We start from the raw sequence: 21,419 nt of genomic DNA, 5'->3' as shown, positions 1-21,419 counted from the left end.
ATTAGGTATGTGTACATATATATATATATAAAGTGTATGTAAACATTATGTAAAAAAATGTATATAAAAATTATTAGATATATATATATATATAATATATTAGGTTGGAAACTATGAAACGGGCTTTTTTGTTTAGTTATTTTATTTTCATTCAACGCCCATTTCATAGTTTCCAACCTGATATATAAGTATTAGGTTGGAAACTATGAAACGGGCTTTTTTTGTTTAGTTATTTTATTTTCATTCAACGCCCATTTCATAGTTTCCAACCTGATATATAAGTATTAGGTTGGAAACTATGAAACGGGCTTTTTTTGTTTAGTTATTTTATTTTCATTCAACGCCCATTTCATAGTTTCCAACCTGATATATAAGTATTAGGTTGGAAACTGTGAAACGGGCTTTTTTTTTTGTTTAGTTCTTTTATCTTCATTCAACGCCCATTTCATAGTTTCCAATCTGATATATAAGTATTAGGTTGGAAACTGTGAAACGGGTTTTTTTTTTGTTTAGTTATTTTATTTTCATTTAACGCCCGTTTCATAGTTTCCAACCTAATATATAAATATATATATATATAATAATATAAAAATATATATGATAATATATTGTATAAATAATATATATATATATATATATATATGTACGTATGAATGTATGTATGTATTTATGTATGTATAAATGTATATGTCAATTTAGAGGTTTCAGTTTAAGAGAGAAATTCATTTAAATGACGTGTTCCTAGAAGATCTCTTACATTTGAAAGGAATGGATTTAACGTGAGTTTAGTGAGTTTGATGAGTTTCTAACTGAAGGGGGTGAGAGAGGGACGAACGAACGATGGGAGGGAGGGAGAGAGGGTGAAAGAGGAAGAGAAGCAAACGAAAGGTTTCATACTTCGCTAAGAGTGTGGTATAGTAACAGCTGGCAGCTGTAGAACAAGATGAGTAGCAACAACCGTTATCTTGTCTCTCCTTCTTAAGATATCCTAGATCGTTAGATCGTAAATAATCGTAAATAATCGTAAATAATCGTAAATAATCGTAAATTACATATATATATGTATATACTTATTTCTCCATACTTTCTACGAATTTATTCTATTGTTTCGTTAATGTATATATATATTTGTTTTTATTATTATTATTATTATTATTATTATTATTATTTTATTATATATATATATATACATATACATATATATATATATACAAAATATTATTTCTTTTTATAAATATTTTATTATTAATATTATTTTATTTTTATTTTTTTATTATTATTATTATTTTAATATACATATACATATACATATATATATATTTGTTTTTATTATTATATTATTATTATTATTATTATTATTATTATTATGTTTTTTTTTTATTACTATTATTATCATTTTATTTTTATTTTATTATTGTTATTTTAATATACATATACATATATGTATATATATATATATATATATATATAAAGCAAAATTGTTTATAAGAGTTAAACGAAAAAAATTCAATAAAAGAAAAAAAAATAAATAAATAAAAAGTAAAAAAGTAAAAAATAAAAAATAAAAATTCAATTACAAAAAAAGAAAGAAAAAAGAAAAAAGAAGATAAAATACATAAAATTCAACGATAGAAAAAATAAGAGAAAGGAAATAAAACAAAAATAAATGGGAATAAAACAAAAGTTTAAAAAATAAAAGAACAATAATAATAATAATAATAATAATAATAATAATAATAATAATAATAATAATAATAATAATAATAATAATAATAATAATGAATAAATAAGCAGAAAAAAGAAGAAGAAGAAGAAGAAGAAGAAAAAAGAAAGAAAGAGCAATTAAATTATCTAACCATTATAAATGTATCTAAAGATACATTTTCTAACTATTTCCTCGAACTGGATTTCTCAATCATGTCGTTCACCTACAAGTTCTCCTTTCTCTCTTTCTCTCTCTCTCTCACACACACACACACACACACACACACACATATACACATAAATAGAGAAAGACGTACACTCTCTTTTCAGTATAATCAAGATTGCTTAACAAACGCTACGATTGTATCTATTTTTCTTTTCCCTCCCGAAAGATAGAAAAATGGAGGAAGATAATACGATAGGGGAAAAAAAATGAAAGAGATAAAAAAAAAAAAAAAAAAAAAAAAAAAAAAAAAAAAAAAAAAACAGAAAAAAAATGTCGGCCATGCTTCCACGAATCTTCCATAACTACACGACACGATAATAATAACAACAACAACGGAGATTATGGTTTCGTTTTTTTTCCTTTTTTTTTTTTTTTTTTTCTTTTCCTTTTTCCTTTTTTGTCGTTGTCGAAATCGACTGAATGATCCAACGGGGGAAAAATGATTTAAGGCTATCGTTGACTTTGTTATGTCATCTTTAGATTAGAATTTTTTTCTTTTTTTTTTTTTTTTTTTTTTATTTAAATGTAATATTTAAACGAGCCAAAGGACAACGACGAATCTCTAGATAAATTATGTTACGTCTTTCTCGTGAATTATTATCGATTATGGAGATTTATTATTATAAAAAATAAATAAATAAATAAATAAATAAATAAATAAATAAATAAATGAATTAGAAAAGGTATGAATGGGTAAACAAAATGGATAAATAAAATAAAATCATTAAATTGATCGACAAACAAATAATCGATGAAATAAAATAAAATCAATAAATGAATGAGGAAAAAAACAAACAAACAAACAAATAAATAAATAAGTAAAGATATAAAGTGGGTAAACAAGTGAATAAACAAAAAATAAAATCAATAATTGAATCGACGTATAATAATATAATATGATGTAATAATAAATAAAATGAAATCTAAAGTGATAATAGATATGAAATTTTTTCTTCTTTCTTTTTCGTTTTTCAAAAAAGTGTCGAATTCGTATCAAAGAAAAAAAAAAAAAAAAAAAAAAATAAGAAATAGAAAACAAAAAAATAGATTGAAATAAAAGGAAAGGCAAGAGAGAGGGGAAAAGCAAAAAAAAAAAGTAAAAAAGTAAAAAAAAAAAAAAGAAAGAAAAAGAGGGCGAGAAAGAGGAGAAAGGAGAAAGAAAAAAGAAAAAGAGAAAAAGATCGAGGGAAGAATGATCGAAATGTTAAAAAAAAAAAAAAAAAAAAAAAAAAAAAAAAAGAAAAGAAAAAATTTTTTTTTTTTAATAATCTTTACATAATTCTAGGAAATATCAAATTTATGTAACGCTTCCTTGATCCATTTTTTGCGATTAAAGCTTTATAACATTCGTTTATCGAACATAATTATCGCGTTCCAATCTTTCAATTCGTTTCCTCGATTTTCTACGATACGAATCAAATTTTGTTATTGACTTTTCGAATCATACTCTTTCTATCTTTCTTCCTTTTTTCTTCTCTTTCTTTTTTTTATTATTCTTTTTTTTTTCTTTTCTTTTTTTTTTTTCTTTCTTTTTTTCTTTCCTTTTAAATTATATAAATCAAATCACGCACGTTCACTACGTAACCATCGTACTCCTTTGATTAGGCTCATACGGATTCAATTAAAGTGACGTAATTAATGTCGTAATTAATAGCGTGATTAATTACTTGTTTGCGTTCGAATCCTTCTACCCCCACTCCACTCCGACCTTCCCTTCCCCAGCCCCTCCCCGTCTCCACGACCCATACTCAACCCTTAAATCCCCAATTGGTCTCCTCGCTTCACTTCTGCGCTACTCTAATCGCTATTTTCATTTCGAAAAAAAAAAAAAAAAAAAAAAAAAAGAAAGGAAAAAAGAAAAAAAAAAAAAATTAAAAATACAAAAAAAAATTTGTTTTTTACGAGCTGCAAATTTTCTCGTTTATTTTTACGCCGCGATTGGAATGGATTCGTTTTAATTAAATAAAAAAAAAAAAAAAAAAAAAAAAAAAAAGAAAAAAAGAATAGAGAACGAAGAAGAAAAAAGAAAAGAAAGAAAGAAAGAAAGAAAAGAGAAAAAGAAAAGAAATGAAAAGAAGAAAAGAAAAAAAGAAATTACTTTTTAAGATCATCTCTTTATACAATTAAAATAATCAATTTGTTTATAATTAAAATGATCAATCAAATTATTCGATTTTGATCTAAGAAAAATTTGTTTAATTAAATTTTTAAACGCACGTACCTCTCTCTCTCTCTCTCTCTCTCTTTCTCTCTCTTTGTGTGTGTGTGTGCGTGTGTGTGAGTATGTGTATGTGTATTTATATGTAGACATAATGCTTCGAATTAATAAGATAAATCTCAATCAGAGATTCATATGGATTCTTTGGCCTTGCAAGCAACGCCATGACGAAAGCTAGACTGCAACAAAATGCCACGTAAATATCAATCCGGCTTAACAACTATGTCTGCTGTTATGGACTCGAACTTTAATGTCAACATAATAATAATATTAATAATAATAATCATAATAATAATAATAATAATAATAATAATAATAATAATAATAATAATAATAATGATGATGACAATGATAATAAATAATAATAATAGTAATATATATATATAATTAATATTAATATAATAATATTAAATTAATATAATAATATTTATTATGATATTATGTACGACAAAAAAATAATTATTGTTATAGATAATAATTATTGTAGTTAAAATGAAATAATTTACACGTCCATTATTATTATTATTATTATTATTATTATTATTATTATTATTATTATTATTATTATTAATATTGCTGTTGTTGTTATTTAATTAAATATATAAAAACGTAGGAGATATTACGAATTTCAAAATTTTCCACGTCAACATTTACGATTTACGATAACACAATCAAAGAAAATGGTACATGTTTTTCCTTCTTTGTTTTCTTTCTCTCTTTGATTATTTCTATTCATTATTTTATTCATTTTTTTTTTTTCGTAAGATAAGAAAATCTGTCGTACGATCTGATTTAAGAAAAAAAAAAAAAAAAAAGAAAAGAAAAAAAAAAAAAGAGAAAAAAATGAATAAAAAAATATTTTCATACTTCAAAATCTATTCGTAAAGTCATCATCAATGACCTGTCTCAACGACCGTCGATTATGACGAGAATAGTAATAATAATAATAATAATAATAATAATAATAATAATAATAATAAAAGGAAAGAGAGAGAGAGAGAGAGAGAGAGAGAAAAGAGATATAATAGTTCCGTTTTATCATTGCACAAGTCGGTTTCTCGTTTCGAAAGGATTGAGAGAAGTCGATCGTAACATTGTAGATTCTTTTACGTAATAATACTTGAGGAAAGTATACTACTTGCTCAGATAATAATAATAATAATAATAATAATAATAATAATAATAATAATAATAATAAATATTTGTAAAAAAAGTTAAAATTAAAAATATGACATTAAAATGGATGAAATCAATGTTTAAATAAATAATTAAAAATTTGTAATACAATTTTATAATTAATATTGATTTTCTTCGAATTTTTTTTTTCTTTTTTGTGACATAAGAATAATTTTTTTTTATTTAATTATCAATAAATTTCTTTATTATACTTCGTACGTTCTGTAAAAGTTATAAAATAATGCAAACGTACTCGTTAAGTTATTGCAAAAAAGATTTTATTGAATTTAATGTATCTATAATAGAGTTATCGTTCTGTCGATAATTTAGTTAGAATGATTTCTCGTTTATCGACCGTGCCGCTCATCTGTTGGTAATTTATCGACCATGGTCGATAACACGTATTTACTTTAAAAAAGAAATATAAAAAATAGAAATATTATAGCAAAACCGATGAAATCAACGTTTAAATAATTAATTAACAATTGTATATATATATATATGTGTGTGTGTGTATGTATAATTCATAAAATCATGAAAGATGTTGCAAAAAAGATTTCATTGATTAAACATATCAACGATAGATTAACCTTCTGTCGATAAATTAATAATAGATCTCTACATTTATCGATCGGTACGCCATACTTGTCGATAATTTACCAACGACATTGATAATACATACAAAAGACAAAAGCTATAATTCAAAATTATGAACTATTTTCTACGGATAATTCAATCAACGATATATATACATATATATATAATTGGTACAAATTATTTGAAGAATGACTATTTTTTGTTTACGAAATAAATTTTTATGTGCAAAATTAAAAGAAAAAAAAAAAAAGAAAAAACAAATTAATTAAATAAAACATTATTGATATGATCTCGCGCGAATAAATTAAAATAAATAATAAACATATGTATAAGAAAAAAAAAAAAACAAATTTTTTTTTGTTTTAATTTGTCAATAATTTAATAATATTGGATTAATTCTCTTAACAACATATAGAGGAAGATAGAGAGAAAGAGAGACACAGAGAGACAGAGACCGCGGGCCAAGTAACGGTAAAATAAATATCACGCAAATACAGTGCTATGTCGCACACGTTTCGTTTCCGCGTTCACTCTCGAAAGAGACTCTCTTACTTTGCCTTTTGCCCCGTTCCCATTCCAGCACGTTAATGAGCTTAAATTCAAAAAATCAACGAACCGTGACGCCATTCAATTCCAAATTTGTTCTCTTCTTTTTTTTTTCCTCCTTCATTTTTTTTCTTTTTTTTTTTTTTTCATGTTTTCTCAATTCTTTCTTCTCTCACGGATATTACGAAGTTTTTTGACGTCATTATTTGTTGACGTTCATTTTCAGAATTTATGCAAAACGCAACGACGAGTAAACGACAAAGAATAATAAATATAAAAAAAAAAAAAAAAAAAAGAAAAAAAAAATACCTACTGTATATCAGTCTATACATGAGCATATTCTCAAAAAATTATTATTATTATTTTTTACTTCATTTTTTCAATCGATTCACGTCAGAAACAAAAAAAAAAATTGTCGACAAAAACTTTTTAATTTAAAAATCTCTCTCTTTCTCTCTCACTCTCTCTCTCTTTCTCTCTAATTAAAAAAAAAAAAAAAAAACAATCAAATAAATTATTTCATAATATAAATCAAAATTTACCTTTTAAAAGATAAATTTTATCATTTAATTCTTAACCCTTTGGAAGATTTTTTAAAGGAAAATGTTTCAAATGAAATTATTAAAATATAAAAAAAAAAAAGACAGCGAGAAAGGGTGGGGTGAGCTGGGATGGGTTGGGGGGTTGAGTACAAAAAATCCAGATTTGCTGCGAAAAAGAGAAAGGGAAAAAAGAAAAATGGCAAAAGAAAAGAGAGGAAAAGAAAAGGAAAAAAAAAGAAAGAAAAGCAAAAAAAAAAAAAAAATAAATAAATAAATAAAAAAGAAAAAAAAAAGAAGAAAAAGAAGAAAAAAGGAGTCAGAAATAATAATGGCAGGCAATGCAAAGTTGGTTGGTTTGCTTTGCTTGCCTACTTGTTCCAACGTGAGAGAAACAGAACAATGAACGTTCCACGGACGTAAAAGGGACGTAAAACGCGTTTCAAACGGCAGTCGAATCACCGTTCATCTGACTTTTTTTTTCTCTTTTTTTTTTTTGTTTTTCCTTTTTTTTTTTTTTTTTCCTTATATTCCTTCCTTTCTCCCTTCCTCTTTCTATTTCTCTTTCTTGGTAGTAGCTATGTTGTTGTTGTTGTTGTATTACCTTACCTTTCTTATTGAATTTTATTCATTATGGTATTACAAGACAGAGAGAGAGAGAGAGAAAGAGAGGTGAGAAGGGAGAGGGAGATAGAGAGGACACGTAAGAGAGAGAGAGAGAGAGAGAAAATATGTAACATATTTACACACTTTACGTCATTTTTCTTATGTAAGTATTTCGTCATAGTGAAACTTTTATTATTATTATTATTATTATTATTATTTTTATCATCGTTTATTTAAATATTTATTTATTTATTAATTTATTTATTTACTATTACTATCACTATTATTATTATTATTATTAATATTATTATTATTATTATTATTATTAATATTATTATTATTATTATTTAAAAAACAAGAAAAAAATAATTGAAATCTAAATTTTTTTATAAACCTAATTTTCTTTTTTTCCTTTGTTTTTTTTTTTTTTTTGTAAAAAGTTTTTGAAAATTAATTAATTTTTTTGATGGGATTTTATTTTTTTTACATAAGTAGACCTCTATCTATTGATCGCGACGATCTTTTATGTTAATTTCTTTTTTTCGGGGGCGACGGGGAGGTAGGGGGTGAGAGGCGGGATTCTTTAATATTTTTCGACGATGACGTTTGTTCGTTTATACCTTTTTTTTTCTCTCCATTTTTCTTTTCCTCATTGTTCTCAGCCTTTTCTTATTTATTAATTAATTAATTAATTAATTAATTAATTAATTAATTTGTTTGTCTGTTAAAATTTGTTTACTCACTTTGATATGGCTCTCATCGTTCGCACCCCTATCAGGTTTGTCGTAATTTCCAAAATGATGCTGCAAAAGAAATAAAAATTAATAATAATAATAAAAAAAAATAAAAATAAAAAAAAATGAAAAAAGAAAATAATAATAAGACGGATGTTTCTTTTTGTGATTTAATAAAAGACTATATATGATTATTATACTAAGAAAAAAAAAAATAAAAAAAATAAAAAAAAAAAAAGAAAAATAAATAAATAAAAAGAAAAAGAAAATTAAAAAAAGATTAAAAAAAAAAAAAAAAAGAAAGGCAGAGACAAACAACCAAAACGTTTTCGATAATCTTACCATCAATTTTCTCGAACGATTAGATGCAAAATTAGATAATCGCAAAGTACTCTTAACGATTCTCCTCCAACAATTGATAATTATCTCTCTCTTACTCATTTCGTATCACTTTCACACCTCAATTGTAATAAAATAATTTATTATATATAACAAAAGAAAAAAATTCAAAAAAAAAAAAAAGAAAAAAAAAAAAAAAGAAAGAAAAAGAAAAAAGAAAAAAGAAAAAAGAAAAAAGAAAAGAAATTTATTATTATATACTTTTATATATTATTATTGTCACCATTATCATCATCATCATCATCATTATTATTATTATTATTATTATTATTATTATTAATATATATTCGTTTATTTATTATTATTATTACACATATATATATATGTACGTAATATTATTATTAAAATTTTAATATTATATATAATAAAAAAAAAAAAAAAAAAAAAAAAAAAAAATAGAATCACCAATGAAATTTAGTGAAGAAAAATGAAGACTTCAAAAAAAGAGAAAAACGAAGAAAAGAGAGACGAGAAAAGAAAATATTGCTCGACAAATTCGTTAATTTCTAAAAATAAAAAACCCGACGCGATCTTACTTCTCTAATGGACGATTTATTACTGACTGACATTTATTACAAATGACGAATAAATAGATAAATGTTAAAGTGTTATAATCGCGTTATCTCACCTCGGTGGTTTCCTGCTGATAACGTTCTCCAGCAGTCTGAAACGCAAAAACGGATTTCTGATGTCACACATGCATATATATGCACGCGTGCACACACACACACACACACGCGCGCGCATTTTTGCATGTATATGCATAAAAATGCATACACATGCATACATATATACATAAAAGTTAAATAAGTACATCTTTATGATCGATTACTTTAATAAAAATATTAATCCATCGATAAATATTTATATATGTATGAATATGATCAATTAATTAATTAATTATTTAAATAAATAAATAAGTAAATAATGATGATGACGATAAATAAAAAATAAAATTGTTCAAAAAAATTCTTATATTATATGTATAAGTTGCAATAAATATTTGAAATAAATATGATAAATAAAAAATGAAAATATTTAAAAACTATTTCTTATACTACATTCATCAATTGCAATAAATATAATAAATTAAATGAAAAATTATTTAAATAATTCTTATAGGATATGCATCAATTGCAATAAATATCATATATTGACGTGCAACACGTGGGATGGGATTTGGGTGAGTGGTTTAAAGCACGAGATACAAAATCTGATTTTTGATAATATCAAAAGTTTTCATTAGGTTCAAATCCTGGGAGGGGAGAATATTGCATAATAAAAAAAAAAAAAATTGTATAAACCTTCTTAATTATAATATTAATAATAAATATATCAATGCAAATAAATATATAACGTGTATAATTCACGTGGTTTTAAAGAATATAAAAATAATAATAAAAAAAAATATATATATATAAAATTAAATATAACATATATATTGAATATAATACAATAAATATATATCATAGATTAAAAAAATATATATTACATAAAGACAGAGAGAGAGAGAGAGGGAGAGAGATGGAATTTTAAAGCACAGAAAATGTGTACGAAATAAAATTAAAAATAAATAAACAAATAAATAAAAAAGAATGTGTATATATAATATTAAACTGATAGAATATAAATTGATTTGATATAAATATTTCATGAATAAACATGATAAAAAAAAAAAATATATATATATATATATATATATAAGATGCAGAAACGAATTTAAAGAAGAAACAAAAATGTATGTGATTTGAGATTTATTATAATAAATAACAAACAAAAAAAAAAAAAAGATAGAAATATGAATAATCCAAGGGAGATATTATATAGAGATTAATAATCGAGCAATATTAGACTTTTCGATTCGTTGGTGAAAGTTTCTACATTTCGCTTTTAACGCTCTCTAACATATTTACTTACATGTATATCTATATATGTATATATATATATATATATATGATAATAATACTGCCTATCATTAGATCCAAACGTACACAATTCTAACGATGAGTTATGACATGACGTCCACGCGGAACAACGTTGTATATATTACCAAGCGAAAGTTCGTTCAAGTATAGAAAAATGGAAGAAATTTTCTTATCTTTTCTTTTCTTCCTTTCTTTTTTTCTTTTTTTTTTGTTTTAATTCAATTAATAGTAATAACAATTATATCTCACCTGTTGCAACGTATTATTTGAATTGTCAGATGAAATTGTCGATGATTGTTGTTGCTGCTGATTCCGATTCTCTATGACCGTTTTTATTTGCTCGAGTACCTGTCGAATGCATTCTTCTTAATTATTTAAACAAAGTGAAAAAAAAAAAATAAAAAAAAAACGAAAAAAAAAAAGATGAAAAATGAAAAAAAATTTTGATACAAATTTTATAACTATAAAAAAAAAAGAAAAAAAAATATAAACATCGCAAACGTTCGAGAATCCGATCGAAAAATTTTTCACAAAGAATTATTAATAATTATTAATAATTTTATTAATAATTTTTAATATTCTCAAACGATAACAAAACAAACAAACAAATGAATAAAATAAAATGAGAAAAAAATGAATACACTTTTCGACATTGTTTGACAGATAAACGAATGAGCATTTTTTTTCCCCCTAACAAGAGAGAGAATGAGCTGGGGAAGTAAAAAAAAAAAAAAAAAAAAGAAAAAAAAAGAAAAAAAAAGAAAAAAAGAAAAAAAAAAGAAAAAAAAAAAAAAAAAAAAAAGAAAAAAAAGAAGGAAAAAAATATGTTAAAAGAAACGATAAAACTTACTCGTAAGGATATCCTGTGCCTTTGTACTACGTACGGTGCATAGTCTTTGTGTTCGATCTCGTTGCTTTTCCTCTCTTGTCGTCGCTGTGTGCGTTGGATAATATGGAATAAAAGAAAGAAAGAGATAGAGAGATATATATATGGAGACATATGTAGAAACAAAGAAAACGTTAAGTGAATGAAATGAATAAATAAATATAAATATATATATATATATATGTATATATGTATTATGTATGTATACATGTATGTATTGATGTACTTATATATATAAACACACAGACACACTTTCTTTATTTCGTGACTTTCCTCGATTATCAGAACGAAACGAAACGAAACGATGACGATATATTTGTGGATATTATTGTGGAGACATTGAATGGGCTAAAATTGTCTAATACGGGCCCCAAATTTTTATCTTGAATGGAACAAAAATATTGAAGATGAGTGAAAAGTTTTCTCAAGTGGGCTAAAATTTTCAATGACAGGAAAAAAAAGTTCTCACGAATGGACCAAAGATTTTTCAATTGAGCCAAAAGTATTCTCGAACGGGCCCAAAAATTTTCTTGAGTGGGCCAGTATCTTGACTGAAGTTTAATATTTTTTTCAAGCAGTCCATAAGTTCTTTTGGTTTAGCCAAACATTTTTCAAATGAGTCAAAAGTTTTCTCGAACGGACCCAAAAATTTTCTTGAGTGGGCCAGTTATCTTGACTGAAGTTTAATATTTTTTTCAAGCGGGCCAAAAGTTCTTTTGGTTTAGTCAAACATTTTCAAATGGGTCAAAAGTTTTCTTGAGTAGGCCCAAAAAATATTTCTTGAATGGGCCATATTCTATATAATGTATATATAATAAATATTATCTGCAAATAATAAATGTAAATGATTCCATGATATGATTTGATTAGGAAAAAAGAAAGGAAGAACAAAATAAAAAAAAAATTCTAATCTCCTATTAATCATGACCATGCAAAATAAACGTAAACAATTCGTGGAAGTGATTTGATTAGAAAAAAAAAAAAAAAAAGAAAAGAAAGGAAGAAAAAAAATTGAATGGACGCTATTAGTTATAATTAAATTCATCGATATAGCTGTTAAAAAGTAAACAACAAGTAAGAATGATTAGAACGTAAAATAGGATCTCGTCATCGTGTAATCGTGCGAATAGAACATTAGAAGACGAGTCACGAGTCGATCCTAAGACATGTGTAACCGTCTTAATTCGATTCGCACGTGCTTAGAATATACTAAATGGTCGTATCTAAATCAAGCTAGACAATGATAATAATCATAGTCTTTTCTTAATATTCTTCGACAAATTCTAAATATACATTTCTAAATATTTCTCTTTTATAAAAATTTTCTAATACCCTAATTGATTCTAATCGCTAAAATGACTCCTCTTTTTCTTTTTTTTTCATTTTCTTCTTTAATTTATACCAAACGTATCTCAAATATATGAAGATCGTTAAATATAAAAAAAAAAAAAAAAACTAAATTAATTTCATCTAAACTTTCTAAATTTTATTCTAAATAATAGGAACTCCATAGGAGTTCCTGAAATTAAATTAATTTTTTTATTAAAACTTTCTAAATTCATTCCAATGCGTATCTCAAAACCTGATACCATCGAATTAATTTTATCTAAGCTTTCTAAATTTATTCTAAACATATATATATATATATATATATATAATATGTTTTTATGTATGAGTTATTAACTGAACTATTTAAATTTTATCCTAAAAAATATCTAAGTATTTCATGAAATTAAATTGATTTAATTAAAAATGTTTCAATCTATTTTAAACGATCAATATCATATAAACTAATCCAATAACATTTATAATTTCTAAATTTATTCTAAACATACCTTTAGAAAGTCATCATTAATTTCATCTAAAACTTATATAAGTTTGTTCTAAACAAATACATCTTAGATGTTCGAGATAATATTAAAAAAAAAAAAAAAAAAAAAAAAAAAAAAAAAAAAAAAAAACTAAGCGTATCTACAATTTCTAAATTTATTCTAAACATACCTTAGAAAGTCATAATTAATATCATCTAGAATTTTTATAAATTCGTTCTATTAAACATAACTTAGAAACTTAAAGAAATTAAATAATTCATAGTAATTTTATATAATATATCTAAATTTATTCTAAACATATCTTAGATCCTGGGGATTATATATAATCAAAATAATTTCGTTTAAAATTTCTACATTTATCCTAAACGTAACTTAGACGTCGAGAACAATATAATCAAACTAATCGTATTTACAATATCTAAATTTATTCTAAACATACCTTAGAGAAGCTTTCGAGTTTACATACGAACTAATCCCATCTACAATTTCTAAATTTATTCTAAACATACCATGGATACCGAGGATTACGTAACCAAGCTAATCTAATATCAAATTTCTAAATTAATTCTAAGCGTAACTTAGAAATACGAATATCAATTCGATATTTAATATTTCTAAACTTTTCTCTAATAAACGCGTAATAGAAAAATTTCAAGAAATTTTAACTATTGCACTAATCAACATATAAAATTTCTAAGTCAATTCTAAACGCAGCTTTAAAAAAAAAAAAAAAAAAGAAAGAAAAAAAGAAAGACTTCAAAAATTATCTAACGATCGAAATAATTCAAAATACTAAATCAATTCTAAACGTATGTATCATTAGAAGTTTAGAAATTTATTAACCATAATTAAAATCGATTTTGATAATTTTCAAAATTTTAAAATCCAAATCTCGCGTTTAAATGCAGATTTAAATATGTTTCGAACGTTAATCGGATTTGTTGATTAATCTCTTGATTCAAATTTTATATATTTCGAGTGAAATATTTCGTTCTGAAAAAAAAAAAGAAAAAAAAACAGATATATATATTCGATAAATTTTTTATATCGAAGTGATTGATTGGACGTAGAATTTTGATTTGAAAATTTTAAACGTATCAGAAAAGAGAACTTACCTCGAGGGCTGGTAGACTGTCCAATGAGGAAAGAGGACGAGTATTTGGCACCTCCCCTGGGAAAACACTGTCGTGAGATACTGACAATTTCCCTGTACCACCTCGTAACTTTACGAAAGAATCTTCGGTTCCATTTCTTCTTAGAAATACACTGAAAAATAATAATGAATTAGAAATAATAATAATAATAATAACAACAATAACAACAATAACAATAATAATAATAACAACAACGATAACAACAATAATAATAATGATGATAAATTACGATTTGTTTTCTAAAGAAAAAAAAAAAAAAAAAAAAAAAAAAAAAAATATATATATATAAAAAAAAAAAAAAAATACATTTTTCCAAAAACGACAAATACAAACGGTACTGTAATCATTTAAAAAATTGATAAAATGATTATTCTTTTTCTTTTTATTATTTTAATTTTTATTTTTTTATTTATATATTTTTTTTTTTCTTTCTTGTAACTCGTGACACAATCAATGGTGTTAGAAATAACATTAGGTAATTGCAATGGATTAGACAAAATTTACGAAAGCGTTTAAGAATATGCTGATGACTAATGACGACTTTTTTTACGAAATATATAATTCTAATTTTTAATTAGAAAAATTAATTAGGGATATACGGAATGTATAAAAGAAACGTTAAAAATTCGAACAAATGAAATCAATCATTGAAGTAATATTTTCTTAAAACAAATCTAATCTAAAATTTTTTTCTAAATTTACGTGGCATTAGAAAAAAAAAAAGAACTGAAATAAATAACAAAAAAATTGGAAACAAAATAAAAAATACAAACGTACAAATATCTCGAAAATTAATTCAATCGTTTGAACAAATATTTCCTAATACAAATACAATTAAAAAAAAAAAAAAAAAAATTTTTTTTTAACAAATAAAAAATATTCATATATATATATATACATATACAAATATCACGAAAATGAATACAATTATTTCAACAAATATTTCGTAAATTTTACAGAAATAAATTCGTTCTAACTTGTTCTAAATTTACGTATTACGTAATAGTATTAGAAAAAAATAAACAGAAAAAAAAAAAAAAAAAATATATATATATATATATATATACAAAAACATTCTAAAAACTAGTTTGGATCAAAGCGAACGATATATTTTCCTGGAAATAAATCTAATCCAATCTTTCTAAATTTTACATAATCAACGTACTATAAACAAGTAAAAACCGTGGAAAGAAATTTTTTTTTCGAAGCGGTGCAAAGTTCATTAAAAAAAAAAAAAAAAAAAAAAGAAAAAAGAAAAAAGGAAAATACAAAAAATAAATAAATAAATAAAAAAGCAGAACAACTTTTGCATTAGACAAAAGAAAAAAAATAATAATAATTCATCGATATACTATTAAAACCAGTTCTAGAAATATAGTTAGAAAAGAGAATGTAAATGTTACAGTTCTAATCGAGGTCAAGGGGGCCCAGGATCTCAGTTGTAACATTAGAATATAAGACCCTTAGAAATCGAATACCACGATCGATAGATCGATCGATCGATGCCGTCCTAAAGGCATGATTTATTTACACGTAGCAAACAAAATCTAATGAGGCCCAAATACAGACACACACACACACGAACACAAACACAAAAAAGAACTTGCACAAATACAATTACGAATTAAAATTTGAAATTCGGCCGATTAGAACTTTTTCATTATTAGAATTCGATATCAATGACAACGCGATTGTACGTGATCCAAAAAAAAAGAAAAAAAGAAAAAAATATTACAAACATAAAAAATAAAAAAGAAATTGAGAGAAATAATAGGAAAAAGTTAAAAAACGAAAAAAAAAAGAAGAAAAGAAATTAAGTATAAAAAAAAAATAATAATAATAAAAAAAAAAAAATAAAAAGAACGAGAGAAGATCAGAGTGTATCAACCAATCAGATTGTCTGGATTCAAACGATCAAGGACAAATTCTCGAAGGACACTAGGACAGTAATAAAATGAGACAAAGAAATAAAAATAATAAAAACAAAAAGAAAGAAGGGAAAAAAAATGAAAGAAAAAGACAAATAATTCAATTTTTTGGGAAAAAAATTTCCAAAGAAAAAAGAAAAGAAAGGACGAGACTAGAGTACCAAAGTACAAATACGAATTAATGATCAAGGACGAATTCTCAAAGGACACTATACGACAATGAAATATAATAAATTAAAAAGAAAAAAAAAAAAAAAAAAAAAAAACATATATATATATATATAAAAAAAAAGAAATAAATAAAATAAAAAAAATTCTAAAGAATTGAAATTGTAATGAATGAATAAATAAATAAATAAATAAATAAATAAATAAATAAATAAATAAATAAATAAATGATCAAAAAAAAAATTACAAAGAAGAGAGAACGATTAAAATTAAAGAAAAAAAAAAAAGAAAAAGAAAAAGAAAAAGAAAAATAATTGCTTTGTTACTTTTTTTATTTTGTTTTTTTTTTTCGAATGATAGATAAAAAAAAAAAAAAGAATTTTCGATTCGAGATATTTACTGCTTGAAGGACCTTCGAGGCTTCACCGGGGTAACCAATCTATAGCTTCGAGATGATAGTCCAATCGAAGTAATTGAAGAAATTGAACTTCTTTTACTGCTGCAAATAATATATTTCAAGGAATGATTATATTTTCGTATAATTAAATTATACGAAATTAAATAATATCATCTTTTTTCCTTTAATTAGATTTGATTATTTTCTATTCCTTCCTTCCTATCACCTTTATCCTCCCTATTGCAAAAACTCCCACCCCTTCATTATCAACCTACTTCACCCTATCTCACCCCACTTCACCATCTACTGGCAAATCATTATTAATATCGTTTCTCGTCCAATCATTACGAACAGGATATGAAAAGAATTTTTATGTAATTAATTGAAATCGTTTGGAAATTAATTTGTTTTGAAAAAAAAAAAAAAAAAAAAAAAGAAAAAAAGAAAAATTAAATAGAAAAAAAAAAGTATTAAAGAAGAGAAATAATCATGTAAATATTTATTTGTATATTAATATAAATATATAAAATATGTTCTATAGAAGAATTTATTCTAACAAATAAAATTGATAGAAAATTAAATCGCTTTAAAAAAAAAAAAACAAAAAAAAAAAAATGGAAAAAGAGAAATAAATATTTAAATATTTTTTTGTAATATTAATAAATATATATAAATATATAAAATAATAAGTAATAAATATATATAAATTATATTAATATAAATATATACATAATATAATAAATAATATACATATATAAATCATATTAATATAAAATTATATATATATATATTTATAAAAGAAAAATATAATAATTAATAATAAATAATAAATAATAAATAATAAATAATAAATAATAAATATATAAATTATAATTAATATAAACATAAATATATATAAATTATATTAGTATAAATATTCATATATCAAATAAGGAACATATAAATTATATTAATATAAATATATATAATATATATATATAAATAAAAAAGAAAAATATAACAATGAACTATAAATATATAAATTATTTTTATATAAAATTAAATATATATATATATATATATATATATATATATATAAAAAGGGAAGGAAAATATAATAATAAATAATAAAGATATAATAAATATTAATATAAAATATATATAATAAATATGAATATTTATATATCTAAAAAAAATAAAAAAAATTAATAATTAAAAAAAAAAAAATATGATAATAAATATACCTCTCGTGATCGCAGGTGTCTGTTAATAGCTCGCTGGCACTTCTACTTCGTGCTTCTTCGGCCCTTCCAGCAGGATGTCTTATTGTAACATCTTCCCGCGGGATCCGTGCCAATTCCGAACTATCCCGTTCTCCGTTTCCGATCGTACCTGGTGCTGATACTAAACGTACATCAGCCGGGCCACGGCTTTTCCTTCGAAAAATTTTTCTCAATCCCCTTAGCGGATGGAAACGACGTTTTTTTGGTTCTATAAAAAAAATTAACAAAATGATCGATTCCTTTTTCAATTAACTTCATTTAATCTGCTAAACTTTCCAATATCTTAAGATTTCTAATCTATTAAAGCCGCCATAGTCTTATCTATTATTACATATATATATAACGATTTTCTAACATCGTCTTTTCTAATCTTTGTAAAAAAAATCTATCGATCGAATCTTTTTTTCTCTTTTTTTTTTTTTTTTTTGGATTAAAAAGAAAGAGAAAAGAGAAATATATATATATATATATTCATATACAAAATTATTTAATATTATTTTTAAAATTATAGTTTAAATATTTATTAAAAAAAAAAAAAAAAAAGAAAAAAACAATAATAACAAAAAAATTAATCTAGTAAATTAATTACATTCATATATAATATAAATATATATATTTTTGTTTTATATTCTAACGTTAATACCAATAACAACGATGATAATAATAATAATAATAATAATAATAATAATAATAATAATAATAATAATAATAATAATAATAAAATAAAATAAAAATAAAAAAAGAAAATATATCAAATTACTACTTTCCTTTCTTTCTTCTTTCATTTCATGTTCACTTTTCATTTTTTCTTTTGTTTTATTTCTTATCTAATAAAACATCAAAATGTCAATCAACAATTATTATCACAATTTGTTGCAACGATTAGAAAGCACAAAAAGATGCAAGAAAAGAAAAAAGAAAAAAGAAAAAAAGAAGGCAGAAGAGAAAAATTCCCTGGACCAATTATTTTCCAGTTATTTTTTTTTATTTTTTATTTATTTATTTTTTTTTTTTTTTTTTTTTTAGAGAGATAAAAGAACGATAAGATGAAGAAAAAGGTATCTTACCAAGGAAATCGTTTAGATCGATGAAACTATTCATTTTATTTTCCATTGTCACTTAATTAATTGCAAAAAAAGAAAAAAAGAAAAAAAAGAAAAAATAAAATAGAGGAAAAAAAAAAGAAAGAAAGAACTATACATATATACATACATACACATACATATACGTATATATACATATAAATACATACATAGTTTTATGAACAAGAAGTTAAACTACATATATACTATAATACCTGCACCTGACTGACTTTAACATCGACGGGTCTCATAACATTGGGAACGGCATCGATAAGATTAGAAAACGTTTGATAACTCTATCGGTTTCGATATATATCTTTAGCCGACGTGAAAAACGTTTTTAATAAAGTCTACGGGTTTTGTATGTGTCAGTATGCGTACATACGTGTTTATACGAATACAAATATAGATTCTACTTTGTGCACGTCTATGTGCATTATTATTATTATTATTATTATTATTATTATTATTATTATTATTTCTTTTTTAGATTGCTAAAAAGAAAAATGTTTAATAATAATAATAATTACATTTAATGTTTGAATATATATGTGTGATATTCGTATTATTATTTGTCTTTTCCTTTTTATTATTGACAAAAAATAATAATGACGATAATAATGATGATGATGATGATGATGATAATGATAATGATGATGCATCTATTGTTTGCACGTGCATGTGCATTATTATATTTTTTTTTTTCCTTTTTATTTTTTTTTCATTCATATAAAAACAAAAAAATTAATAATCTTCCAACATCTACTGTTTACATGTGCATACGCATATTGTTAACAAAAATAAAAAAAGAAAATAATAATAATAATGATGATGCACTTGCATCTATCGTTTGCACGTGTATGTGCATTATTTTCTTTTTTTCTTTTTTTTTTTTTTTAATAGTAAAAAGAATTCACTTGCATTATTTTTTATTTTTAATTGAAAAAGAATAATGATAATTCATTTACACCTACTGTGTGCACGTGTAAGTGCATTATTATTTTTTTTTCTTACTAAAAAAAATAAAAAAAAAATAAAAAAGAAATAAAATCGATGAAGAAAAGAAATTGGGACTTACGAGGAGACTCGAACTTGAAACTCTTTTTTTTTGTGAGCCTTAAGATTTGTTTTTCAATGTACTACAATATTATCATGCTTTTGGGGCCTTCAGATGTATACAGTGCTGACCCCTATTTTTGAGGCCTTACGATATTTTTTTGAACATACTACGATATAATAATTCTATATAATAAATTCTAATAATTTTATTATTTATTTATTTGTTTGTTTGTTTGTTTGTTTTTTGTTTTACTTTTTAGAAACGATTCTATAACTTTTTTTCTTTCTTTTTTTTTTTTTTTTTTTTTTTTCTTTCCTTAAGAGAAAAATGTTAATGAGCTTGACTACAGTATAATCGTACGATAGAAATGATAAAATAGGAAGAAACTTGAATATACTATATATATATATATATATATCTGGAACGATTCAGGCGTGACATTGTTTTTCACGGTTGACCAATAACAAAATCGTTCGTGCATCACATTAATGGCCGCGACTTTTGCGAATAATGGCAGAAACTAAAACTTCTTTCTCCTTGTATTCACGGAAAATTTTCTTTCTTTCTTTCCCCCCCCCCACCTTTCCATTTCCCTTTTCTATCCCCTCTTTCACTCTCCTTAACGTAATCCGTGTACAGAATTGTTCAAAAGTTTCTGAGCGAATATTAAAAAAAAAAAAAAAAAAAAAAAAAAAAGAAAAGAAAAAAATGATTACAATAAACTCCTTCGAGACTAATTCGACTAATTATTATTATTATCTTTACTCTTGTTTCAATTTTTATTCTTTTTCAAATCGTGAAAACTGCAACGAAACTATGAATCTTTTGAATGACCCTGTATATGTATGTTATATTTTAGATTTAATCCCTTTCAATGCTTAGAGAAAATTATTAGACGTGATTATCGAACGAGTTTTATCAAGAAAATTATATCTCCACGTTGGTACTTAGATTGGAATTCTATTGAACCAAAAGAGAGA

General features: G+C 23.4%; 1 protein-coding gene across 8 annotated transcripts in view; it reads right to left on the bottom strand.

Annotated features, from left to right (window-relative positions):
* Nucleotides 1–21,419, bottom strand: part of LOC118446623 (uncharacterized) — a 74,425-nt gene that overhangs the window by 16,901 nt on the left and 36,105 nt on the right. For 2 of the 8 annotated variants that reach the window (XM_035877532.2, XM_085664269.1), the window contains 7 exons: nucleotides 18,259–18,505; nucleotides 17,039–17,137; nucleotides 14,504–14,654; nucleotides 11,521–11,604; nucleotides 10,920–11,018; nucleotides 9,374–9,409; nucleotides 8,356–8,415 (listed from right to left, as the gene is read on the bottom strand). In XM_035877532.2, the coding sequence (XP_035733425.2) occupies nucleotides 8,356–8,415; nucleotides 9,374–9,409; nucleotides 10,920–11,018; nucleotides 11,521–11,604; nucleotides 14,504–14,654; nucleotides 17,039–17,137; nucleotides 18,259–18,505 (776 nt within the window). The other 6 variants (XM_035877547.2, XM_035877546.2, XM_035877545.2 and 3 more) reach the window with 6 other exon arrangements.

The sequence above is a fragment of the Vespa mandarinia genome, chromosome 25 (assembly GCF_050613455.1).
Source record: "Vespa mandarinia isolate Hongniang chromosome 25, ASM5061345v1, whole genome shotgun sequence".
Lineage (NCBI taxonomy): Eukaryota > Metazoa > Arthropoda > Insecta > Hymenoptera > Vespidae > Vespa > Vespa mandarinia.
Note: the sequence above shows the minus strand (reverse complement) of the source record. Positions and strands in the feature narration are given on the sequence as shown.